This window comes from Pleurodeles waltl, chromosome 9 (genome assembly GCF_031143425.1).
Source record: "Pleurodeles waltl isolate 20211129_DDA chromosome 9, aPleWal1.hap1.20221129, whole genome shotgun sequence".
NCBI classification, from domain to species: Eukaryota; Metazoa; Chordata; class Amphibia; order Caudata; family Salamandridae; genus Pleurodeles; species Pleurodeles waltl.
In genome coordinates this window covers 806,466,093-806,493,333 of record NC_090448.1, presented here as the reverse complement: position 1 = coordinate 806,493,333, position 27,241 = coordinate 806,466,093, and the positions used below count along the sequence as shown (strand labels likewise).

Sequence of the window (27,241 nt, the reverse complement as noted above, 5' to 3'; positions counted from 1 at the left end):
GCGACCAGATTTTTCACGCATCGTCCCTGGGCGTCCAAGTCTATCCAACTCTGCATGGATCTGAGGTGCCTCATCCGGAAATCGACATATCACTCTCTCGCGAGGAAGAAAAACAACGCATCCCGGCCAATAGAAGGAAACGATGCGCGACCTCACTTGCAAGTAAGTAATCAACACATTTCTGACTTTTCTGTTGCGCGCTTGCCCGTGCGGCTTTATTTTTTACACTAACCAGGTACTTTGTGTAACAACAGCATTCTCACTGTTTTCTAAGGATTAAGACTCTTATTCTTTTGAAAATTCATATCTTCACTTGTGTATGTTGGATTTTGTCGTTTTGGTCTTGTTTTGTTTAGATAAATATTACCTATTTTTCTAAACCTGTGGTGTGTCATTTCGTAGTGTTTTCACTGGGTTACTCTGTGTGTTGGTACAAATACTTTACACATTGCTTCTGAAGATAAGCCTGCCAGCTCATGCCATGCTACCAAGGGGGTGAGCGGGGTTAACTGAGGGTGATTCTCCTTTACCCTGACTAGAGTGAGGGTCCTTGCTTGGACAGGGAGAACCTGACTGCCAACCAAAGACCCCATTTCTAACAGTCATCTTTCTTGCCATGCCAAACATTCCCTTTCTCCCATATAGGTATGCATGCGTACCATTGAATGCTAATCTCCTCATTTCCCGTTGCCCTCTTTGTAAGGCGTGTCCTTCCTTATTGCTTTCATCTCCCACATAGGCATACTGTGAGTGTTCCCTAATATGTTCTTCAAGAAGGGACATTTTGTTTATATTCTCAGTGATGTCATCTAATGTCTCCTCTGGTCCTTCGTAGGATTCTTCTGATCCCATATCTTCTTGTCTTATGATGCTACGTATAAGGACTATGGTGGTCCGACCGGTAATGTAGCGTCCCTACCGCCAACAGGCTGGAGATAGGGAGGCCCGCATTACGATCGCGGCGGTAGCGCCACGGTCGCACCGCCGGGGCTGGCGGTTTCCCGCCGTTTTAGTCCCTGGGGATTATGACACCCCTACCGCCAGCCTGTTTCTGGCGGTTTGCACCGCCAGGAAAAGGCTGGCGGTAAGGGGTGTCCTGGGGCCCCTGGAGGCCCCTGCACTGCCCATGCCACTGGCATGGGCAGTGCAGGGGCCCCCTAACAGGGCCCCGGCCAGCTTTTCACTGTCTGCATAGCAGACAGTGAAAAGCGCGATGGGTGCAACTGCACCCTTCGCACGGCCTCAACACCGCCGGCTCCATTAGGAGCCGGCTGCTATGTTGCGGCCTCATCCCCGCTGGGCCGGCGGGCGCAAACTTGGTTTGCGCCCGCCGGCCCAGCGGGAATGTCATTATGGGGGCCGCGGGAGTGCGCCGCATTGGCGGCCGCACGGCGGTTACCGCCTGGCGGGCGGCTAATGACCCCCTATGTTCTCTGGTCCTCTTTGTTTAATCATATGCGCCCTATTTGGGGCCCTCCACTGCACCAAGGGCCCTTCTCCCCTTTCCTGAATCGCTCTTGGGCCTGCCTGTCCATCCTCATGCATTTCGGCCCACTTACCTACACTATTCTTCTCTGCTCCTGGGTGCATAAACCTCCAGCGCCCTGTGGAATGATATTCTGGTGTGATAGCTACCTTTCCTGTCTCATTTTTGCTTGATTTTTTCAGAAAATCTTCCTGTTTTCAAGCATCACCCATTCTATGTGTTTCCTATGACCCTTTTTTAAGTGCACCCCCAACTTTCCTAGTGGGGGACACCTCATCTTTTAAATGAAGTGTAAATGTGGTGTCTACCATCCCTACATATTTAGTATTAACCCCACCCAACATCTCCCGTGGTGTACTAGCCATGCTAGGGTCTGAAGCTATACAAACAAATTTTCCTAAGTTAGAAGAAGATTATGATGGTGGGCTTTACTCAGGGTCTGTATATTCCACTGCAGGGGGATGTGAAGGGGTAGGTAATGAGTGCAGTGTGCCAGGTTGTATCGTATACGTGCCCTGTACCTTTGTGCTATCTAAACTTAATTGGACATCTTGGTAGAGAGGTGGAAGAGGCAAAGGAGTGGTCTGAGACGTTGTGTTTGATTCTCTCATATTTGTTTCACAAAAGACCTTCCAAAGGTCTAGTGTGGTATTCCTTTTCTCTAGTTTACTTCCTTTGATTTGCTTTGTAGGTAGGTGGCCATGTTATCTACCATTGTAGTGTCGAATGTGCCCTCCTCGGGCCAGGCATGTGCAAGTTTTAATGTTGCTCTAAGCCATTCTTTACAATATTTCTATCTCCTGAGAACACCCGAACCATGTGTTCCAAAGGACACCCCATATTTTTTTAGTGAACTTGATCTTATGTGCTATACAGATGACACCATAAGTGGACTCCTATTCACTTCATGGGGTATTGCAAAAACTTCACATTTTATTAGGCCATGAAGTTTAACATCAGCTGTATGTATCCCTTATTTTTTAGAAATTTAGTTCACGCATATATTTTGGCAGGTACATTTATGGGTGGCCTGAGTAGTTTTTTACCTGATGCAAATAGAAAAATAAAAACAATTGTGTTATCGTGAATATATATATATATATATTTTCACTGAAAAAAACAAAGGTTACAGGAATATTAGGACATTATACTTAGGAAATAGAATTTTAAAAATCATTGAAATTCACTTAAAAAAACAAAGGTTACAGGGACTAAGGAAACTATAACTCACACCCCGGCTATACAGTTTTTTCATCAAAACCTTTACTGCAAATACTACACTGATTTTATCAATGATGTTATCAAAAATGTCATGAGTGTCACAATTTGTGGGGTCATTAGTAGTGCATGATGAGAGCTAGTGGACTGGTGAATTTCTATGGTTTTATACGTTTAAAATGTTAGCCTAACTATAGTGTCCCTATAATCTTTATTTATTTAAGTGAATTTCTATGTTTTTTTTTTATTCTGCTTCCTAACTATACCGTACCTGTAACCTTTGTTTTGTTCAGTGAAATTCTATGTTTTGTTTAACGTATAGTAATTTTCATTACTGTATGTAAATCCAACCACTGCTAGCGCACGGCCTTTGGCCATGTGCCATGGCAGTTGACTACTGGACCTAGCCTCTGGCCAGCCCCTGAAGCCAACCCCCTGCAAGCACCCAAACTTGCACCATGGATGGCCCTCACCCGTGCCCAAGTCAGTTTGCCTGCAATACCTGGCCTGCAGCCAGACCCTGAGGCCAACCCCCCAAAACCACCCAACCACATGCTGTGCATGGCCCTTTGTCCGTGCGCAGTGGAAGTTGGCCGCAGCCTCTCTGGGTGTGAGAATAGGTATGAGAGGGTGTATCTGGGGGTGAGAGCAGCTGTCCGATTGTCCGATTGTCTGTCTTGGCGTGAAAGGGCGTACATCAGTGTTTTAGTGGGTGTGTCAGTGTGTGTGCGGGTCTGTGAGTGGGAGTTTTTTAGGCTTCGATATATGACATACTTAGAATAAGATATTTCGGACAAGTTAAAGACGAAAATGTATTCAACATTTAAAAAGAGTAAGATTGCTTTTCAGCATGAGCCTTAAAGATTTCTAGTACAAAAGAAGAAAGAGGGAAACAAGTCCGGCTGGACTCGAACCCTCAAAGCTCAGCATGAAGGTCTGTGACCTTCACACTGAGCAATTTATTTATGTGTTCATTTATTTTTTAGCCCTTTATGGGCTATCTTGGACCACCCTTGGAAGCCTCAAGGCCTAACCCACAATGTCTGACTCTATTTATTTAATAATATGCCCTTATGGGATATCTGGGACCGCGGGGAGCCTTAGGGACTCCCTGTGGTCCCACCTTATATATATATTTTTTTTTTACGGGCTATATGGGACCGTGAGGGGAGCCTCAAGGCCTCCCCCACAGACCCATTGCCTCAACAACCAAAGAGCTGCTTTAGGCAGCAGCTCCATGGTTGCTAAAGGAAACATTTAATCTCTGTCCCCTGCATGCATACCTTTGTGCAGGGGACAGAGATGAAAGCTTCATTTTTAATCAATTGATCAAGTGGGAACATCAGCCAGTCTCGAAAAGAGACCAAAGTCTGAAGTCCAAAGGTGTGGATTACAAGCAGTGGTATATACACTGTAAAATCCACAAAAACCACGAGTTACAAATTTCTATATGACGTAAATAGCAAGCTGGGCAGATAAGATATTGTCAACGTACATAAGTTTCCAAGAATTGTGTATGTGTCCATGTCTAAAAGAAGCCCCCTCTTGTAGTTTTTTTGTAGTTTTCATAATAAGAGATAGCCTAGGAGTGCTTATATCTTGTTTGATGTCATTGGGCCAGCCCAGACTATCAGACTTTAAGTTATTCTCAACAAGCTTTCGCGAAGGCAGAGTCCACCCTTGTTTACACCCTGTACTCAATGACGATGCAAAACCATTTTCTTTTCTCAACCTCTCTGTGTGTTTCTTAAAACTAATGTGCACTATGACCTACATATTTCTGCGGAGGTTCCCTATTTACATAGGTTTAACAACTATCCCTCACCTGAAATATTTATATTGGGGTTTGGGATTTTATATTTGTATATATGTCTATTAAATGTATTCCTATTATTTCCCTACATCACAAGATACAGTGTATTCCTGCTCTTTCCTTGCGCAGGTGCAATGAGTGCTGCCTAGCACCAAAGCAGGCACCCTTGCATCATGGTGTGAGGGTTCCTGTGCCACAGTCAGGATTGTTTTTGTGCAGGAAGGGACACCTTCTGGCACAAAAATAATCCTCGGAGGCTTTGTCCTCTTTCTACGTGTGCTGCAGAATTCAGCGCATGTATGAAGAGGAAATACAAGGAGAAATAAACATATTTCTCCTTGAAACCCCTCACCTGGGAAGGCATAATATTTTTACGCATTCTCAGCTTTTCTAGTGTTAGTAAATCCTGGAAGGCACCAAAATCCATGGGTAGATGCTTGGGAACACCCACGTTCCACCCACGGAATGCCTTCCCAGTGCAGAGTAAGGCAAAGCAGGCCCTTGTGCTACTGTGTGTTACTCCACATTTACTATGCCGTGCAGACCATGCAAAGGTAGCTCTGCACGGCATAGTAAATCTCACTAAAACCATTGTGATGCCTTGCGCCACATTGCGTGACACAGTGCAACACAAGGGCTTCGAAAATTTGGACCTTTGTAACCAACCAGCATATCTGACTGGAATTGGTGCTTTAGCCTTTTCGTGGTTTTGGTTCTTTCACAATGAGTGGTCAGTAGGTTGTACCAGAATTTTTTCTTTCTGACACAGTACTTCTTTTGTCTGGTGGACACAGCACTTTTTTAGATGAGCTTCTCAGTGCACTTTTCATTCTTTTCAATGTCTGCTTCATTGTATAGCAATCATTAGTCCACGTCATACAGTCACCTATTACAAATATAATGAGAATAACTAACAACCAAACCTAATTCGCACCAGACCAAACACTGAGTTTTCATAGCCATTCCTCACGCTGACTCCCTTCGATGGGTGCTTTATTGTAGCATTTCTATCTTCCCTAAGTGCTTTTTGGCTTTACAGTCCTTAGAAACAGTGAAAAACAGAGGTATTGACAGCCCATAGTGGCCAGTGACATTTGGCACGCAATTAACTGAATTAGATTTGCATGTTAGTCAAATAATCGGATTTATGGAGAAATTGGCAAATCCTCCGTTCTATTATTCTCCTCTGGTGGGGAGACACCCTGGGGAATTAACTCCTCCAGAAGAATAGCATGGCAGAGGTCATAGTTGAGGAGTTACATGCTTGTTCTAATTTAAGCGTTTTATGTCACTCAATCCCCAGCATATGCAATACAGATCTGTGCTTGTATTAGACATAGGCCCTCATTACAACTTTGACGGGCGGCGGAGGCCGCCCGCCAAAGTTGCGCCGCAGGAATACCGCACCGCGGTCTGAAGACCGCGGCCGGCATTCTGAGTTTCCCGCTGGGCAGGCGGGCGGCCGCCTTAAGGCCGCCCGCCAGCCCAGCGGGAAACAACCTTCCCACGAGGACGCCGGCTCGGAATCGAGCCGGCGGAGTGGGAAGGTGCGACGGGTGCTACTGCACCCGTCGCGTATTTCACTGTCTGCTATGCAGACAGTGAAATACAAGCGGGGCCCTCTTACGGGGGCCCCTGCAGTGCCCATGCCATTGGCATGGGCACTGCAGGGGCCCCCAGGGGCCCCGCGACACCCCCTACCGCCATCCTGTTCCTGGCGGGCGAACCGCCAGGAACAGGATGGCGGTAGGGGGTGTCAGAATCCCCAAGGCGGCGCAGCATGCTGCGCCGCCTTGGAGGATTCTGACGGGCAGCGGAAAACCGGCGGGAGACCGCCGGTTTTCCTGCACTGACCGCGGCCAAAGCGCCGCGGTCAGAATGCCCTAAGGGGCACCGCCAGGCTGTCGGCGGTGCTCCCGCCAACCGCGAGCCTGGCGGTCACAGACCGCCAGGCTCGTAATGAGGGCCATAGACTCTTCATGATGGGCTTTGTTAATGAACACATCATACATAGGTATGTATATATATATATGTGCCAAACAACGTCCTTTTCTCATCTACTAACTAAACAGGATTTTTTGTCACGCTCTCAATCTCTCTGCAGGTGAATTTGCTAGGGCTGGGTCGTCCAGTATCCTGTCAGTGGTGAGCGACAGGGCCGTGGTGAAGCGACAGCGTCTTCGAGTTGTGGCCGGGGACTGCAAGTACACCATCCACAACAAGTATGATGAGGAGCACGACCCTCTGCCCAGTAATATTATCCTAAAGAGGGCTGAAGATCTTGTGGGCCAGGTCATGATGTATGGGTTGACCAGCGACAACTGTGAACATTTTGTGACAAGACTGAGATATGGCGTGAGCATCAGTGGACAGGTACATATCATCTCCACATATTTTCTGTTATGCAGCTGTTGCCATTTCCACAGATCAGGAGCCCTGTAATGTGATCATGTCTCGTATGGTGACAATGTGGCGAGGTCTCCTGTCTCGGACTTCCTTTGTGTTGATGGATTATCTTGCCTAGTGTCTTCTTTGGTTTCTGGCATTTGTAATTTTGTGGTTCATGTTATGCATCTAGAAGTACCACATTATAGAAACTAGAACACTTTGAACAAGGTCAGAAAATAAAAACAAGTGGCAAGTTACATAAACTGATATAAGGCATCATGAAATCATAGACAGAAGGAGGAGAGGGCAATATGGATGTGGAGGAGGAACAGTGGGAGAAAGATGGAGCTGATGAGGGAGAAATTCAAAGACAGGAACACAGGATGACAGTGAAAGAGAGACAGGAAGGATATGGAATCAAGGGAGCCAGAATGGGATAAAGGAAAAAATGACAGCTGGTAGTCAAAATGAGGGAAAGGGAGATTTAGAGAGAGAGACAGGGAGAGAGAGAGATATAGAGAGACAGAGAGAGAGACAGAGATTGGAGGGTGAGCTTTATTACATCTGTTATGCCACACCCCTACCAAAATCCCCATTTCATGGCTCCATGTCCAACCCACCTCCTCTAAATTTCCTCCCCCCAAATCAAGTCACTGGACCCCTGCCTGCCAGCATTGCCAGCCTCCAATTACCAGCCTCTGTCCACATTCCAAATCCCCAGTACTTGCCTTCACTGCCAGTCTAAATGTGTAAACCAGTTCTCCCATTAGCAGTCTTCCATAACCAGACTCTGTAAGTCACATTATCAGTTTTCCATTACCAGACTCTGTAAATCACCACCTACTAGTTCTAATTCCCACTATGGAAGCCCATGCTTTCCCCACCTCCAAGTAGTAGGGCCACATTACCCGCCACCACTATTCCAATTTCCACCGCTATGCACCTCCCTCTCATCCAGCATTATTCTTAGTATGACATCTTTGGCGACTACTCCCACTACAGGCTTCCATGCATCGCCACGTTCCAGAACTATCATCCCCAGATTTCCAGCCAGCATACATTCCACAATGTATTCACTACCAGCTTTCATGCCAGCCCTGGATTTGTAACTTCTGTGCATCTCTTGCGGCTGCTCTGAGTCTGCCAACTCTTTCGCTTAAATCTGTATCGTGGCTTCCTCACGGTGCCACATATCACTTAATCATATAATGTACTTCTTGTGAAGATTTGATTTCCTAATATTTTTGGTCACTAACTCTCACCCGCACTAGTGTCAGCAGCATATCTGGGTAGCATGTCCTTTATAATCTCCTTTAAAGGGGTGAGTTGTTAGTCTTTCTGTGCTAAATGTATAACACTCTGTGCTAAAAGTAAATTTAAAGCACTTCAATACTATTCAAAGACAGACACAAGGGCATAGCACAGGTGTCTGCAGCGTCTGTGGAGCCGGAGAGTCTCCATTCTTCTGGGGGGACCCATTCAGCCCAAGGCCTGTGAATGTTTGTAAAATATGTGAGACTCAGGGACCCTTGACCATCTTCCGCAGGGAGGCCATTCTATTTTGCATTACACCACTGGACATACCAAGGGGCAGATTTATCAAAATGTCACACAGGGCAGCAAGACACCTTGCTGTGCTGCGTTGCGTGACAAGGAGATGGCCGGAATACACCATATTTAATAGTATATGGTGCATTCCTGTCCTCTCTGCGCGCTGCCACACCATGTACTGCATATCCCCAGCAGAGGCACCTTTGTATCATTTTGCGTTGCAAGCAGGATTGCTTATGTACAGGAAGGGACATCTTCCAGCACAAAAACAATCCTCTGAGGCTTTTTCCCCTTCCTATATCTGCTGCACAAAGCAGCACACAAAGGAGGAGGAAAAAACGTGGAGAAATAAACGTATTTTTCCTTGTTACGCCTCCCATGGGAAGGCATAGCGTTTTGACTCATTCACAGATTCACCACTCATTGTAAATCTAGAGAAGTGTTATAATCAATGGGTGGATGCGTGGGAACACCCACCCTCCACCCAATGGAACTCCTCCATGGGGCACAGTAACGCAAGGCAGCAATGTGCGCTGCCTTCAATTACCCTAGATTTACCAAGCCACGCAGAGCCATGCAGGGCCACTTAAGGTGGTCTTGCGTGGCTTGGTAAATCTCAATCTAAATTTTGCATTGCCCTGCATCCTCTTGCGTGGCAGAAGGACACAGCAAAAACATTTAATAAATATGCCCCACAGTACCTCTGCCTGGTTATCTTGTCCAATAAACCTTAGGTACAGGTCGCACACTGTTGCAGCGACAACATATAAACAGAAGGCTGAGTGCTGTGTTTTAAGCGTTACATACAATTTTCGTGTCATAGTAAGACATGAGCAGAATAACTTTCTAGAATAGCCAAGAAAACCTGAGGATACACACATAAACACTATGGCCCATATTTATACTTTTTTTGCACCGCATTTGCGCCATTTTTTACGCAAAAGCGGTGCAAACTTACAAAATACAATTGTATTTTGTGAGTTTGCAATGTTTTTCCATCAAAAAATGGCACAAATGCGGAGCAAAAAAGTATAAATATAGGCTTTGTACCTTCGAAAAAAGGCCCATGTGGTTTATATCTATGCAGTGTGGTTTTGTCCTGAACTCTTTCATCACTACGGGCAGGGACGTGCTTCCCCTCTGGGAATCCATTACCCAACGGTGAATAACACCTCTTCTTGTGTGGTAGGTGGCACTGTGATTAGTGATGCCATAAGCAGAACATACAACAGGTATGAAGTCAATCCCTCCTGAGTCCTCTGTGGACCTATGGGAGTCTGGTCTGTGCCTAGAATTCCTATCTGGAAAGAATGAGGTGTTAGGTTGTGACAAGAAGAGTGTGTACAACGGCTGTACAGCTGAAAGGGAGACATGTATATAGAGTCGACGCAGGCTAATCGTTGGCCCGAGCACTCAAAATAAAAGTGCCCCACATTTGTGGATAACAACTTTTCATGAAGAATTGCTCGTTTAGTATCAGGGAGCTAATTTTAGGAGACTTTTATGTTAAATAAAGCATTTTAGAGCTTGTAGAGTCAGTAAAATGGGTCAAAACCGAAAACTCCATTATAAGACTGCCGCTCACCCTTTGGTCTCCAGATGCTCATCCTTGGGTCCATGATTTCCCTCTTTGCCAATGTCCCCCTCATATCCCTGAGTCCCCTCTGGACCATGAGCCCCGGAGGTTTCGGCTCCATTTGTGGGTGGATGAGACACTGGCTTTGGAACTCTTACTGTGAGCACTGAGTGGAAGAAACGATCATGGGGAATTGACAAAATGCAGAAGAGCTAGGCTTTCAACATTGATTTTTGAGAGAGCTCAGGTGCAGGGATGCAACTTTTGGGAGCTCTCGATCAGCTTTTCTGAAAGCAGGGCTGCGCAGTAACAAGGCACCACAGTTTTGGCTTCTCCTTATGCCTCTTCATTTCACCACCCTATATTTCCTATATCATTATCTCACTCGTGCAAGTCCTTTTCTCCTCTACTTTATCCTTTTGTCACTGCTTACTTATCATTCTGTTCTTTCTTCTTTTTTTCAGTTCTACCGTTCTCTCACTTGCTCTGGTCAAATTCTCATTCTGAAAAATAAGCCTTAGCTCCCAAAAAATGGTGCAACAAAATGCAAAAATTCAGCACAGCCTGTTGAATAAAAGGACGCTGATGTGTTCGGAGCGGAAGAATGACGTGAGCTGCAGACACTGGTGTGATGGAGTCAAACAGCAGAGCATTGCAGAAACAGGGAATAAAAAGAGGGAAGGTGCACTCAATTTGAGTTGTTATAAAGTGCATACTACAGTATTTTCCGCCATTTCGTTGCACTGACTATAACAGGGTAATTCATTCAATGCTCCATTTGTCGACCCAGAAGGAATAGTTGAGCATGGACTGTCCAGAATGAAACCAGTTCAACATACAAAACATCCCAGCAGAGAGCACAATACTCATTGTGACGTCGTAACTTTTAAACTACAGCCACTTTCATTTTCACTAGTTTTGTGAAAAGGGGATTTCTTTTTCTTTTTTTATGCAGAAAAGAGTACTTGATGAAGGATCTGATCTCTATGACAAATCCTAAATGCGACAAGAAATCCTTGTTTGACAAAAGTAATCGAAAGACTGGCCTCCCCGTGGCTGTAAGGCATAGCAAATACGTCGCCGATGGCACATGCTGAGTGACAAAGCCTCTCCATTAATTGGGAAAGCTGCAAACAATAGGTAAGGCATTGGTTTGCCTTCCTCTTTAGTTCTGGATTTGATAAAGTAGTGGGGAAGAGATACCACTCCTGCCCACAGTAAATGGAGGTGTCGCCACCCAATGGGAAGACAAAAACAGAACTTGATTCTACCAACCAGTTGTCCTTGAGAGGGGAGCATGGACTCTGCTGCTCAGAAGCAGCATCTCCCCTGGCGATTCCTCCCCGTCAGGAGGGGTCGAAGTAGGCACACCACAAGCTGTGGCAGCTCAGGATGGGCCATTGTAATTCAATTTGTGCCAATGGACCGCATGATAGTTCTGCTGGTTTGAGAAGGGGGCTGCTGCAGCCTCTCATGATCAGAGAAGCCGTGAGCCACCCTAAACCTTGGTAATACAGGAGAGAGAAACTGGCCCACATATGGCCTTGGACTTTGGGACTCGGGCATTGGCATCTTCCCAATCCGAGCCTGCAGGTTTACAAAGGCTGTTCAGCTAGAAGACGGGGTGTACAAAGATATTGTGGCTGGAAAGCGTGGGTGTTGACAAAGGTCTCATGGCTGGGAGGAGGGAGGTGTACAAAGTTTGCTTAGCTGAAAAGAGAGGGTGTTTGTTTAAACTGTTTGTGTGTCTGTAGTGCTTAATTTGTAAAAGAATAGGTTCTGGGCACCAAAGTTTTGTTCATAATCCGATGGCGTTATGAAAGGTGGGGGGGCTGAATACATAGGCTGAGTAGTCTTTATTCCACCTCATGTCTTTTTAATTTCCCCCCAGACACTTCCTGTCCTCTTACCTCGTGCCTTCACGTTCTTTTTCACTGTTTTTTCCATCTTTTTCTTTCTCCTTATTTACCCCTTGTGTTTTTGCTCTCTCTTGCTCGGGATCAAAGTTTGATGAAAAAAAAGAGTGCTGCCCCAAAAATTAGTGCAAACTCAAATGAAACAGTGTATGGCTGGTAGGAGAGCAGATCTACCAAGGTTATGTAATTGGAAGGAGAAGGGGTGTTCAAATTGTGTATCGGGGGAAGGAGAGGGGGTGTATAGAGGTTGTATGGGTAGAATGGGAGGGGGTGTACAAAGGTTGTATGGCTGGAAGAACAGGGGGCACAAAGGGTGTATGGGTGAAGGAGAGGGAGTGTACGCACGTCATATTGGTGAAAAGAGAGGGTGTGTGCAAAGGTCATATGCGTGAAAGGAGAGGAGGTGTACAAAGGTTTTATGGGTGGAAGAAGAGTGATAACTCGTCCCATCCTAGATAATTTACTTACTTTGGAACTCGTTTTAGGCCGATGAATCTTTTGACCCTGATTGGAGACACCTTAAGACGAGATAACTAATCAACATGTCAATCAATAGATCAATAACCTCATCAATATTCACAATAGCAAATCAATCAAATTAGTTAATGACATTAATAAGAATTGAAACTCACCATGACCTTTTAGCCATGAATAACCAAACAGAATTTAGTAAGATTTATGATATTTATTCCCTATTTGTTACACTCTACTAGTACGTTTATTAGCCTCAAAACCAGAAAACACATCAATAAAGTCATAATATGGCAACTCGAATAAGATTTCATCAAAGCAAATATCATGAACATTAGAGCAAAACACGACGTCAACATGGATTAACTTTAGCAGAGTATCAGTAGCGCATTATTCAACAAAGCAAAGACCCAGTCACTTGTCTATTTGCATCCGTTTAGTGAACTCCTTAACTAACTTCGAATTAGCATTAGCATGTTGGGCTTCATGAAAAACAATTTAGTAACACAAATTAAGAAAAACATCTAACTATGGTCTCTATCAAAAGAACAGTTGGTACCTAGAAAGAAAAGGCAAACAGACAATTACAATTTCATTATTATATAGTTACCCTCCGTAATGGGTCAGCATACAGATTCAGTCTTCGTCTTCAGGAGATCAGTTGGTTGGCCATCAGCCAGGGTAAGCAGCAAAGTTCAGCAAGACCGGGCAATAAGGAACACTTCCCTCATAAGGAGGAGAAGTATGAATCAGGCAAGGCAAGGATGAAAATGGTTTGAAGAGTCAAAACGCAAAGTCTTTAAGACAGAATGTCATAGTAACAGCACGAATGGCAAAGTGGCTAGGACTGGCAAAAAGTGTGTGTCCTCTCCTTGTGACATGGTGTTATATCAATCTTGTTATACAGTCTCCTAATTACCAATTGGGCAAAATTTGGTGCATCATTATCTCCATCCAATGATCGGCTGGTCACCTTACTAGAATTTTCACTTAAAACAGTTCTCACGTAGTGTATTGGCTCCTGTAATTGATGTCTCCAATGGGTAGAAAGTCAGGTACGAAAAGGTTACTTTCACTGTTCAGTCAGTAGTTCCTTTGTTTTTACCAGCTCAGGCGACCTTGCATCTGTTGCGAATTACACTGTTGCATTCAGCAAGAATCTCTCCTCGAGCAAGTCGAGTCCCATGAGAAAGAATTTACTACGGTTACACACCTACATCTTCTAGCTTCTGGAAAAGTACGGCTTCATGTCCTTCAGCAAGTCAGCACATTGCACGTTAGAAAAACACATTTAATATGAGACCAGGCAGCTAGGCCCAGACCCTTGCTAACTAAGGCCTACTGATTAATTTAGCAAAACCTTAACATATAAATCCTAATGCTAATTCAGAATCTCACATTAGTACATTAATAATGAATTATTAATCAATTTAATTAATCATTGTATACACTGATGGCCACTCCCCATGGGCACATTTCACACACGTATATTAAAAGCACAGCAATACATTTTCTTTGCAACATCATTATACATTAATTTGCAAGCTTTTCATGTTCATTTTGATTATAAAAGCTACACTCCAACAAGAGTGTACAAAGGTTGTATAGCTAGATGGAGAAGGAGTACAAAAGTTGTATGGGTAAAAGGAAAGGTGTGTACATATGCCATGTTAATTGAAAGATGGGCTGAACAAAGGTTGTATGGGTTGAAGAAGAGGGGATGTCTGAATGTCGTATGGCTGGATAGAGAAGGTTATCAAGATCGTAAGGCTGGAAAAGATATAGGAGATGGATATGGTTGATGTATAAAAAAAATCTGCTTTCCGGGACAGTAGACATGACGTTTTGGAACTCTTCTTCATTTCATATTGGCAAATGCAATTGAATCACACAAGATCAGTTAGATCCCTGTTTAAAAAAATATATAAATGACATTACAAGGCACGCTTAACCACCTTTATGTCTCTGTATGCCTATGTCTGCATTAGAGCTCTCAGAATTTATGCTTCCCAACCATAGTGCTCACTAATGGTCCCATCTCTTTCAGTGGTGCAAAGCCAGGGCGACTCTGCTGTGGACCCTGGTCTTCGGCTTTGCGGCAGTGGGGACAGTCTGGCTGTCTGCCCTTACTGCAACAATGGCTCTAATATTTGGACATCATCGGCGTTAGAAGTTGAAGAACCTGGAAGTAATCTACCACAGTCGGCGAAGAAGCAAGCAACTGGCTTCTGTCATCCCCTGACATGCAATGATGCTTGGATTCCTCAGTGACACTGCAATAAAATATTTCTTTGGGATGTTGTCATGGTCATGCGATTGTGTGTGAAGACCCTCAACATTTTACATTAGGAGCCATCAGATCTGCAGTTTTGTCACAGACTAGTGATTCTAACACTCATTCTCTGGGGGTGATCCCTAGACATGTTAGTATGCTTAGGACATCTCAGCGGGTAATTGAAGTGACTGCTCCTCACCTGATGCTTGCAGCCACATAGTACAGGGATTGCTAACATTGTGGCCGGCCAGCTGTCACATTCTACCTTGAGGCAGTTATCTGGCTGAATGTACCCTGTCCCCACTATCCCATCAGAATCAGTATCCTGACATTTCACAGACACTTTCCAACCCAACCGGTATTGACCCTGCTACATGTCCACCTGCTTCTGGGAGCCACAGGTCTCCTGTAGGTCTTGAGTCATGCGCTGTGGGCTCAGTGGCTTAGTAACCTGCTGTCAGGTCTGCTGTGGGCCGCCAGACACATGGGGCAGAGGTGGAGTGCTGCAGGTATAAAGCAGCTCCCACATAGCAGGAAACTGCCTGGCACAGTTTTCGCGTCTGCAGTTCCTTGCAGTCAGGTTCACTTCCTTCCTCTTCCGGGTCACTGCACATCTCTGTTGGCATTTTCACTGGCTCTTCGGTGGTTTCTCTCTTCGCCTTGAATATTCGTTGACATCGCTTCTGCTTCCTCCCGACTCTGAACCTGCAGAGAAGTAAAAAAGAAACAGAACTTTAAAGCACCTTACTCTTCAAATTCCCTACCGTGTTAACGTGTGCCGCTATGATTATTGTATGTATTTACTTATCTGATATAATGCCTTGCTTCTGGGGGCTGCTAAAATGGCCGCTCCTGCTTAATCTGCCAACATTTGTGTAAAGAAAGAGAGGATACATCAGAAACATTATCATCTCCTACTCTACAAAATGCACAGTGATAAAATGCATTATGCCTTTATAATACTCAGTGACTACACACGCAGGTACCTCCTATTAACCCTTTGGTTCTGGGGTCTTTAAGCTTCCCTAAGAAGAGCCAATCCTGTGAATTCTAACAGGAAATAAAGCTCTTGTTTTGGATATAGAAAGGCATAGAACTAGGACTCTCATCAGGAATCACTTGCTTGTACTTCAAGGTTATTCTTTCCTGCTTGAAACAGAGGTGTAAGGTATGCTCAACCCTTCTATACATATATAGGGAATATGATATTCTTTGCCACTGCTTACCTGTACATTTTACGCTCTGTTATATTTCCATAGATCACATATTATCTTTTACACCACCCACCTGTCAGCTCCCGGAAGAGGGGATCACTCAGTCTTTTGTAATGTATCCCTGCACATGCTGTATCTGTTCTATACTTTAGGGGGGAGGTTTACTGATTTTTTTTTTATCTCTTCCCAGGAAGGTACATAGAACACCAGGTGGGTAAAACATACTTCCCTGCACTCTCTCCTTGGGACCTGCATTTGTTCTCTATTCCATCTCCTCTTCCCCAATTTTACCTGGATTGGCTTTGACATTGTTGGTCTGTCTCAGTGGTGATGAAGCAGAAAATGAAGGTTTTGATTTATTAACGCATAAACGTAGTGTGAAATAATCATGTGTGACATTAACCGAACTAATAAAGATTGTACGGGGACAAAATGTGCCCTTAGAGTAGTTTGCCAACATTTATAAGCGTGCTTTATATAACGTGGTGTATTAGAATTGCACTAATCTGACATAATCATAAACGTGTGCTACGATTTGCTTGTTTGAAATGCTTTAGCTTAGCATTATTTTAGCCGAGGCTTTGGCCTAGTGGCCTGGTCTCACGGTTTAGATGTTCGTATTTTTCCAATGTGATATTAAACGTGTATTTCTGCTTGAAGCTGTACTTTTCCACAGAAACTGTTCACATGCTTATCTTAAAGTTTCGTGCCAGCATGGCATATTTTCTCTTTAATTCAAGGTCGACTTGCAGGTGCGGACAATGGAGGCTCTGAAAGTGAGCTAATTGGGAGACAATGTTGCGATTTGCGTACCCATCTCCAAGGATAATGTATGCTTAAGTAAAAGCTTGAGAACTGTCGTTTTTGATTGGACAATTTGAAGCTAACCTATGAACCCTCCAATGGAGACCCTACTGGATTCGAACTGTTGCCTATAAAACCCAGGTGCACGAGAAGAAAGTAGCCATTATCAGCTCGATACCCGCCATTTTGCAGACTTTGTAGCTATTATGGCCCACTTTGCTGCGACACCATTTTGAGAGACTTTGATGCTTTCTCTAGTCGAGAGAAAGAGACTTTAATGATTCTTGCCCTAGAGACTTTAACTTTGATTTGTCCCTTTGCATGAAGTAGTAGTCTTAACTTGCCGCCGTGAGGCGATTGCCCCGTTCACCCCTGCCCCTTTGTCCCGTCCCATGCTGATCGAGAAACGGTACCTGTGAGACGAAGACTTCCTTGTACGCTGATCGTAATTGGTAAATATGAAAGGAAATTGTAAAATTGCATTGTGTTCCTTTTAGGTAACCAACTGCTGATTTTTGATAAGATCCCTAACTAGGAGTTTTCTAAATTTATGTTGCTAAATTGTTTTTGCATGAAGTCCCACATGCGATGCTAATTTGGGGTTAGATGAGGATTCCACATGTTGCACGATGCAATTTGAGATCTTGTTATGCTGACTAAATGTACGCAATTAGTTCATTACAGATTATCGTATTAGTGCTTTGCATTGCCATTATCGAATGCCTCGTGATTCAAATGCTACATAGATTGCACTTGTTTCGACGTTATGGACAGCTATTAATGTTCATTTACGTTTACCATTTGGTGTTGAGACACATCTATATCGTGCTAGCTTTGTTAATATAGGGAAATAAATTCACTAACTTTGCAATAAACTGGTGTGGTTATTCCTGACTGAAAAGTCAGGGTTCGCCGAAATGTATTCTGGATTAATCATTAAGTGTTATGTTGATCAAGGTATTGCTTATGTACGTTATTGATTATTGATCTGATGAGATTGATTGATTAATAGTACAGAGAGTTCCCACTTAGTTAAAAGATTCATCGGCCTAAAGAGCGTCCGGACACAGGTAAATTGTTACCACGGTTCGCTCTACCAGTAGATGGTAGCAGAGGACGGTTTCGTCTTTTGGGACCCTGTACTATTAAAATACATGGTGTTGAATTAACGGTTACACATTTTGAGGACTCATTCGAGAAGTTGAATTAGATTTTTCTTGGATAAAACTGATTGACAGAATGATGATGGGCTAGGTCCACCGCGACTTTCCCGGGATCTCGGAGCTTGCGAATGGAGAGAACGGAGGTGTGGAGACAGCGTTGGCGGTACTAGTGATGGTATGAGTGAAGTTAGGGTTTTGCGCTTGCACAGCTTATTGCCGCAGGGTGTGTGAAAAGGTTGAGAGGATTTTTTTCTTTTAAAGGATAGCGGAGGTGCGACTCCGAATGTAGAAGTAGAGAAGTCGTCGAACTTCATAGAAATAGCGGAGGTGCGGCTCCGAGTGTGAGAGTAGGGAAGTCGTCGAACTTCATGTGCGTGTGGCGCTTTGTGCATAAAAAGGTCCACGTGGTTGTTGTTGTTGAGACGGGCCCTGCGAGGTCAAGAGACTCCGGAGTATGTTGATCCATGTTGTGGTCTGGGCGGTTTAGTAGGTTGATCGGGCGTGGTCAACGAGTCGGTACGTGCGTTAGGGAGTGAAAGAAACTTCGACTTCGGGCTCTGACAAGATTCTAAGTGCACTAGAACAGATCATTGACAAGTTGAGAGTAGGTCTGCAGGTCAGATTTGCTTGCGAACGTGGGGACCGAGAAAGACGGAATAGCGGCCGAGGCTAGTGAAAGGTCCCTAAGGTCCTTAAGCGACTGTGTTACCCTTCCTGTAGTAAACCGACAGATCTGTTTTAGTTTTTGGTAGCTCGCGATACATGCAAGAAGTTGTTACGGGAGGAGCTGAGTGAAGGAAGACTAGCCGCGAGGCTTTGTCAGCCGCAGTGTGTGTGAGTGTGACGTCACTAGGAGCCGCGCTGGGATAGGTTGGTTGGAGAGAAGGGTCACGCACGGATTGGACGCAGTCCGTGGGGCTCGTTTGGAAGGGGAAAGGCAAGCGAAGAGTATTCCGGGAATTAAAGTCACCTATTGATTACAAATTTTGTGGAATAAAAGTGATCTATTGATTATAAACTTTGTGAAATAAAAGACGAGAAAATGAAATTCCTTAAAGCGTTTAGGAGTGCGATGAAGGGGGAGTCTTACATCAAAGCGAGCGTAGGAGAGGAGACGCCGCCCGAGGGCACACCAGCTTACATTGTAATCGAGGAAAAAGGGGTAGCTCCGTGTCTATGGCTAAAGCAATGGCACAAGTTGACAGAGAAACATGGGAGCGTAGCGTTCCCGATACATGGGACATTCAATATAAGGATCCTAGAGAATCTGAGATTCACGATGTATGACATGAAGGTGCCTCCAAGGCCAGCACAGTTTGAGGCTTTAGCAATCTGGGAATTAATGGCTAGACAGCAACAGAAAAATAAGTTTGAAACAAGGATGAGGAAGGTAGAAAAGACACTAGCGGATGCTAGGTGGGATAATGCGCAGAAGGTGTGGAGGTCAGATATATTGCAGGGGATAAAATTGTTTCCAGCAATTACTAAGGAAGAAGAGGAGACAGGTAAGAAAGCTACCTGTAAGACAGACAGGAAGTGTTCCAAGGATAGAGAGGACGAGGAAAAATTGAGAAGAGAAGAGGAGTTAGAGGATGAGGAGTTAATAATGCAATTACTGAACGACCGTCCACCACCTTATGCGGAGAATGGACAAGGTCCAAGTACCAGTTCTGCCCCTCCGGCATCGGTACAGAACAGTGAAACCCAGAGTTCAGGAGCGCCATCGGGATCTAAGGACCCGAGTTTACTGTTCACCCCGCAGATACCGCAGGTTAGGAGAATATATCCAGATGTGCCCATAATGAAACCAGCAGAAAATTATCAACCGCAGATGCCAGGGTACTACAGCAGTGACAATAGTGGAGGAATGGTCCTAGAACAAACCGTAAGGGGAGTACAGAATGGTCACAATCCAACAATGACACAGGCTGAATCAACTCAGTTTATGATGCCTCAAAAGCAGATGCAGGGAGGAAACGCTCATGCTCAGATGACGGGGAGTCAGATGGGCATGCCGACAATGATGACCCACAGTATGGGGATGAACATGCCTCAGAACATGGGATATGGACAGAACCCAGATGCGATATCACTACCCATTACTGTAGGTCCACCGGTACCTCTGTATAGCCAGCCTAACTTAGGCATGAACAGTCAGGGATCAATGCTGCAGAATGGGACAGAGAGGAGGTGCATAGAGAACACTCCAGGGATAACTCCTATAGTGGCTCAGCCAAATGGATCTGGATCCTTGATGGAGTTTAGTCCCATATGCGCTCAGTCTACACTGGTGAGGTCGAGCCCCCCACTGATAATACCTTTAACATCGAATACTGAAAAGTTGCCGCAACCATCAATGGCAGTCGATGTGAATGCTACACTGATGGGGGTAAATGCGCAACAGCTGACACAGTGGTTCAACAGTCTGAATTCCACGCAAAGTTCAGACAGTGGGAAAGGAGAAGATTACCTGAATAGGATGAGGCTGAACATGGAAGCACAAGAATTGGTGGAAGGGAATATGGGTGTGAACAGGTTAGAGTCCTACACGGAAGAGGAGCTGAGGTATCTATGTCCAAAGATCACGAAAGAAGTGAACAAGGTACATAAAAGTTTGCAGGAAGTAGCGGACAGAAACGGGATTGACATAGGCAAAACGAAACACTTGAGCAGGAGCTATAGGTTGGATTTTGGGACCACAGATTTTGAACACATGAGGTCAGCAGGCATGAAGGCACACCTTAGAGAATTGTTGCAGAGTGCCCAAGTGTGGAGGTGCTTAGACAAGTGGGAAAGCAGGTGGGTAAAGAGGAAGGATAAGAGGAGGGACAGTGCTACAGAGCACAACGAGAAGAGACCACAAAGCAGCGAGACAGTAACAATGTTACCAATGAGGGAGACAGCAGGGGGAAAATTAGTACATGTACCATGGCACAGAAGCGACATTCAGTCATTTACGGACGATTTTCCCAAACTAAGAGAGAAGCCGATTGAATGGTATCAGCAGACTGATAGGTTTGTGAAGCTTGCAAAATTTCTATGGGAAGATCTGAACACTCTCTTTGAGATTGTGGTTCCGGCAGATTTGTGGGAGGATTGCAAAAGAGCTGTAGGTTGGCCGACAAGTGAACCAGAGAGAGACAGAGAGACGGGTGCACCATCACCTATGGTGATGAGCTTGTACTATAAGGTGATTGAGCATTTGAAGACGAAGGTTGCCGCGAAAAATGTGGATTGGCAGAAGATTGATCGAACTGCCCAAGAGACTAAAGAATCGATTCATAGTTACTATGAGAGGTTGTTGAAGGCGTTCAAGAATTACAGTGGCACAGAAACAATTGAGGCGAAGGATATGCTTCATTTTGTGTTCAGATTTGTGGAAGGGTTGAGACCAGAGATAAGTCAGATGATAAAGTCGCATTTGATTTGCTGGCAGTCGAAACCGATTGATGAGGTCTTGACTTATGAGAAATACTGTAGCGACGAAATTGAGGTGAAACAGAAAAAGCTGAAAGAGAAGGTGATGATGATGCAACTTAAAGCAGCTCAGACAGGTCTGCAAGGTTTGCAAGGGTTCCAACAGCAGGTGCCGCAACCGCAGCCGCAGTTGCAGGGAAACATGGCGTTTCAGCCACAGGCGAGAGGCAGAGGCAGAGGAGGTTTTGTGAATAATGGTCCGGATTTGAACACTGTTGTGACGGGTGTGCAGGCAATGAAGAAAGTGATGCCGTGTCACGCGTGCGGAATTGTAGGTCATTGGAAACGCGAGTGCCCGATGGTGGTGCAGGAAGGTGCAGGTGCAGGTGCAGGTATTGGTCAGCAAAACAATGATGTCAATGCATTTCAGACAATGAGAGGACCGAAAATGAGAGGTCCAAACCCAAATTTTCAGACCGTAAATCAATTGCAGGGATTACAACCTATGCAGCCGCAGCAGATGCAGATGCCTCGTATGCAGATGACGCAAATGCAGCCGATGCAACAGCAGTTACCCATGGTACCTAATCAGCAAATGCAAATACCTTTGGCACCAATGAGTCAGCAGCAAGTGATGGTTCCTCCACAGGTCTCGGGTCAGGTAATGAGTACAAATGGCACCGTACAACAGTTCCCATTACACAGTGAGAGTGGAATAAACAATGTATGGGAGAGTGAAAGTTCAGGAGAAGAGGAAGGAGATTGTGTACTTGCAGCATCCTTAGATGTTGATCAAAAGGGTCCGTACGTAGAGGGAAGAGTAATGGGTCATCGTGTTTCATTCTTGGTGGACACGGGGGCCACACGTTCGACTGTCAAAAGTAGTGAAGTACCAAATTTGCCACTCTCAGGGAGGACAGTTCAAGTGGTGGGAGTAGCAAACAGACATCTGACGAACCCAATTACAGATCCGGTACCAGTCAGCATTGGTAACTATCAAGGGGTACATCAGTTTGTGGTATGTGACTCAAGCCCGATAGCACTGTTAGGGAGAGACCTATTGTGCAAATTGGGTTGCTCGATAATGTGTTCGAACGAAGGAATAACAATTCAGACGAGCAGTGATGGGGAAGAAGAGGACAGTGTAGAGGGGGATGAGATGGAAACAGTCGATGAAGAGTATCCTTTGATTTGTCTTTTCCCGATGATAACTGAAGAGGACATCCCAGCTGAATTACGGGAAACAGTCGGAAGGGAAGTGTGGGATATGACAGGGAAAGAGGTGGGATTGATGAAAGGAGTGGAACCAGTGAAAGTGACTGTAAAGCCCAATGCAATCTTTCCCAGACCCCACAATACCACATGCCACAAGATACTCTCATGAAAGTTGCCCAACTCATTGACGAATTTGTAAAGCAGGGAGTACTGAAAGAAGTGTTAAGTAGTCCATGTAATTCACCAATAATGGGACTAATAAAGCCAAGTGGAAAGGTCCGACTCGTGCAGGACTTGAGGAAAATAAATGACATCATAGTCAAATGCTGCCCTGTTGTACCGAATCCAGCTGTGATAATGTTTCAAATTCCTTGCGATGCCGAATGGTTCTCAGTCATCGATTTGTCACAAGCATTCTTTTCTGTGCCTCTTCATGAGGACAGCCAATTTCTCTTTTGTTTCAAATTCCTAGACAGAGTGTACAGTTGGTGTCGAATTCCTCAAGGGTTCTCTGAGTCACCGTCGATATTCAATCAGGTTCTAAAGAAAGACTTGGAAGAGTTGGAGTTGCCATTCGAGTCAACCCTAGTACAGTACATTGACGACTTACTGGTTGCATCAAAGACAGAAAGTGGCTGCACAGCCGATACCATTACTCTGTTGAACCATTTGGGAAGGAATGGACACAAAGTGTCTCCTTCCAAATTACAGTTCTGTCAGAAGAAGGTGAAATACTTGGGTCACCAGATAGAGAAAGGGTCACGGAGAATAATGAAGGAAAGAATTACAAGTGTACTTCAGATGAGTCCGCCCAAGACGAGAAAGGAGGTGAGGAAATTCTTGGGAATGGTGGGCTACTGTCGCCAGTGGATTCCCAACTTCTCGACTACAGCGAAGCCTTTACTGAAACTGACCCAGAAGGACGCTTTGGATCAAATTGAACTGAAAGGAGATGAGATGGATGCTTTTGTTGAATTGAGAGAATGCATGTGCAGGGCTCCAGCTTTAGGTATGCCTGATTACACAAAGCCTTTCACATTGTTTTGCCATGAACGTGATGCATGTTCTTTGTCTGTCTTGACTCAAGCCCATGGTGGCGTAAACAGACCAGTAGCATATTTTTCAGCTACTTTGGATCCGGTTGCAGCAGCACTCCCAGGGTGTTTGCGCGCCGTAGCAGCAGTTGGTATCAGCCTCACTCAGAGTGAAGGAATAGTGATGGGACACCCAGTAACAGTCATGGTCCCTCACTCAGTTGAGATACTTTTGACCCGCTCCCGAACGCAGCACATGACAGGAGCAAGACTCACAAGGGATGAAACGATAATTCTGGGCTCACCGAACGTGCAGCTGAAAAGGTGCACTACGTTGAATCCAGCTACCTTGCTTCCTGGAGAAAATGCTGAAATTGAGAACGCTGAAGACGTCGAGCATGACTGCCTTCAGGTGACTGAATTCTGCACAAAACCCCGACCGGACATTAAAGATACTAAGCTTGATGAAAATGACCAAATTCTTTTTGTTGATGGTTCATGTCTAAGAGATTGGATGGGGATTTTGAAAGCAGGATACGCTGTATGCACTGTAACAGGGGTCTTGGAAGCGGGATGGCTCCAAGGAGTCTACTCCGCACAAGTAGCAGAACTTATAGCCCTTACCAGAGCATGTCAGCTGTCTGCATTGATGAAAGTCACCATTTACACTGATAGCCAATATGGGTTTGGGATTGTGCATGACTTTGGACAACTATGGTCACAGAGAGGTTTCCTGACTTCTTCAGGATCCCCAGTGAAGAACGGGGAAAGGATAAGGGAATTGTTACATGCCATTCAAGTGCCAGCTGAAGTTGCAGTGGTAAAGTGTAGTGCACACACGAAAGGACAGGACTATGTTTCTCTGGGAAATGCATATGCGGATCAAGTCGCAAGATTTTCTGCCTTGAACTGTATATTACTGAGAGATGAATGGAACTCAATAAGTGAGCCAGAACTCGAACCAGCTGAAGCATTTGCCTTGAAGGTCGTAGATACAATAGAGGAACTAAAAGCATTACAGAATAATGTCAGGGAGGATGAAAGAGATTCCTGGATCAAATCACAATGTATAAAGAGACAAGACGAGTTATGGGTTTCACATGAGGGAAAATATGTTTTGCCAAATAGTCTCTTATCACAGCTTGCGCGGTTCTATCATGGGCAAGCTCACCTAGGGAGAGATGCCATGATAAGATTGTTCAAAACTGATTGGTTTAACCCCAGATTTCGTCAAGCTGCAGAAGCAGTTTGCCATCGATGTGTCACTTGCCAGCAGATGAACCCAGGAAAGGGAACAGTTGTGAACGCGAGCCACATTGGTAGGGCAAGCGGTCCTTTTAGTCGTATGCAGATGGACTTCATTGAGATGCCTGTGCATGGAGGTCTGAAATATGTGTTGGTGATTGTGTGCATTTTTAGTCACTGGATTGAGGCATACCCCACACGTAGAAATGACAGCCTTACAGTTGCCAAGCTATTGTTGAGGGAGTTGATACCACGTTTCGGATTCCCGATCTCTTTAGAATCAGATAGGGGAAGTCACTTCAACAACGAGGTGATAAAGTTACTTTGCGAAGCGCTGAACATTGAGCAAAAGCTGCATTGTAGCTATCGCCCTGAAGCATCAGGACTGGTGGAGCAGATGAATGGTACGCTGAAATCGAGAATGGCGAAAATATGTGCATCAACAAATTTGAAATGGCCTGACGCATTGCCCTTAGTGCTAATGTCAATGAGAAACACTCCTGATAGAAAGACTGGATTGTCTCCGCACGAAATTCTCATGGGCAGGGCTATGAGACTTCCTGCAGTTCCCGCAAACGCGCTTTTGAATATTACAGATGATATGGTGTTAGACTACTGCAAAGGTCTGGCTGACGTGGTTCGCTCTTTCTCTCACCAGGTGGAAGCGACCACTTTGCCACCGATCCAAGGTCCAGGACACGCACTGAAAGCAGGTGACTGGGTCGTGGTAAAGAAGCACGTGAGAAAATCGTGTCTGGAACCCCGTTGGAAAGGCCCTTTCCAAGTGATCCTGACGACAACTACCGCTGTGAAGTGTGCGGGGGTTCCCAACTGGATTCACGCCAGTCGCACAAAGAAAGTGTTGTGTCCCACAGATGAGGAAGTTGAGGCGCTGAAATTGCCAGTGCCTGATAAAACAGTGCCGAGTGCTGAGACAGAACAGAAGCGAACTGAAAGCGAACAAGCAGAAGCAGGAGAGAAAGAGATATTATCGGAGGGCGAAGAGTCTGACTCACTTGGGGAAGGCCAAGGAGAAAGTTCAGACAGCGACGAAGAAGCTGCAGGTGACAAAGAGCCTGAAGCAGCTGAGGGTAGCAAAAAGCCTGAAGCAGCTGAAGGTGACAAAGAACCTGAAGCAGCTGAAAGTGATACAGAGCCTGACGAAAGTAACGGTGACGAAGGGCTCGAAAAAAGTGAAAAAGCAGGAGAGCCTGAACAGAAGGGGGCTTTCCCAGAAGCAGACGATACAGAAAAAGAAAAAGAGAACGTGATTGATTCCCCAGAAGGAGGGAACGAGGCAGAACAAAAGGAAAAAGTTCAAGATTCCACAGAAAAGATTGCAGGTCCATCAAACGGACACGGTGCAAAGAGAAGACTAAGTATCTCACCGATAAAAGAAAAGGGTAAAGAAAGTTTGAACGAGGGAGGAAGGCCAAAAGTGAAAGAGAAAAGAAAGGAAGTGACTGTCGTGGAACAATCGTCAAGTGAAGAAAAAGACTTGGCAAAAGAGGAAAGTGCCAGCGAAGCAGAGTCGAAAAGAGAAGCAAAATTGAAAAGGAAAAGGATACCAAACAGGAGGTATTCTGGTCCTGAATGGGCATATGCAGTCAATGACGATTGGACTGACGAGTTTGTATCTCTAAGCATCGAGAACGAAGAAGAAGAAGAGATACCAATAGAAAAGAAAAGTTTCATAGACTCTGTCGATTGAAAGACAATCTAACGAAAAATAAACAACCAGCTGAGACATTGCGAAACCGGATGAGACATTTGCTAAACCGATAAAGACTGAGTTATTGCCGAATTGAGACAAATGCTGCTAATCGATAAGTGACTGGCCTTTTGAAAAGGACGGTGTGAACATTGTGCTCGTTCAGCTTTGTAACTGAATTGCTAAGTAGTTTCATTTGTAAGTGCTTCCAACTCTCTGATTCTATACAGATCATGCCTAGGTACGCTATGCAGATTAATAGAAAGAAATATTGTAAATATGTGTGTATAGGCTTGGTAGTTACATGTGTAATAATAATAATGGCAATAGTGCTTGGAATGCATGGAAAGGGTGAGAATGAGACTATTGAGGCTTCTACTTTTGTTCCTGTTACTGCCACTGAACTAACACCATTGAAAAGACTAGCACTGGATGAGAGGCTCTTGCACGATAAGAAAGAGCTTTCGTATAATGTTTTCTATCGCTTACTAACAGAATATGTTGAGACAATGGATGCGAAAGATTGTTATGTGTGTACACAGATACCGACATCAGTAAAGGAAGGGGTGACATACCACCACATGCCTCTTACATACGGGATTACATGTAGTATAGTAATGTCTAGGTTTTATGGTCAAACTAATGTACAGTATTTTTACTTGAATTATGATGTTACCTTTGCTTATGTTCCTATAATAGCACAGCTAAGCCAGATTGCTAAAGATTGGGATGCTAAAATAATGA

At 44.8% G+C, this 27,241-nt stretch overlaps 1 protein-coding gene across 1 annotated transcript in view; it reads left to right on the top strand.

The window, feature by feature from the left end:
* Positions 1-10,553, top strand: part of PLAAT2 (phospholipase A and acyltransferase 2) — a 127,210-nt gene extending 116,657 nt beyond the window's left edge. Inside the window, exons 3-4 of the mRNA XM_069207638.1 lie at positions 6,622-6,890; positions 10,497-10,553. Of these exons, the coding sequence (XP_069063739.1) occupies positions 6,622-6,890; positions 10,497-10,553 (326 nt within the window). The remainder of the gene's footprint in view (positions 1-6,621; positions 6,891-10,496) is intronic.
* The last annotated feature ends 16,688 nt before the right edge of the window (positions 10,554-27,241 follow it).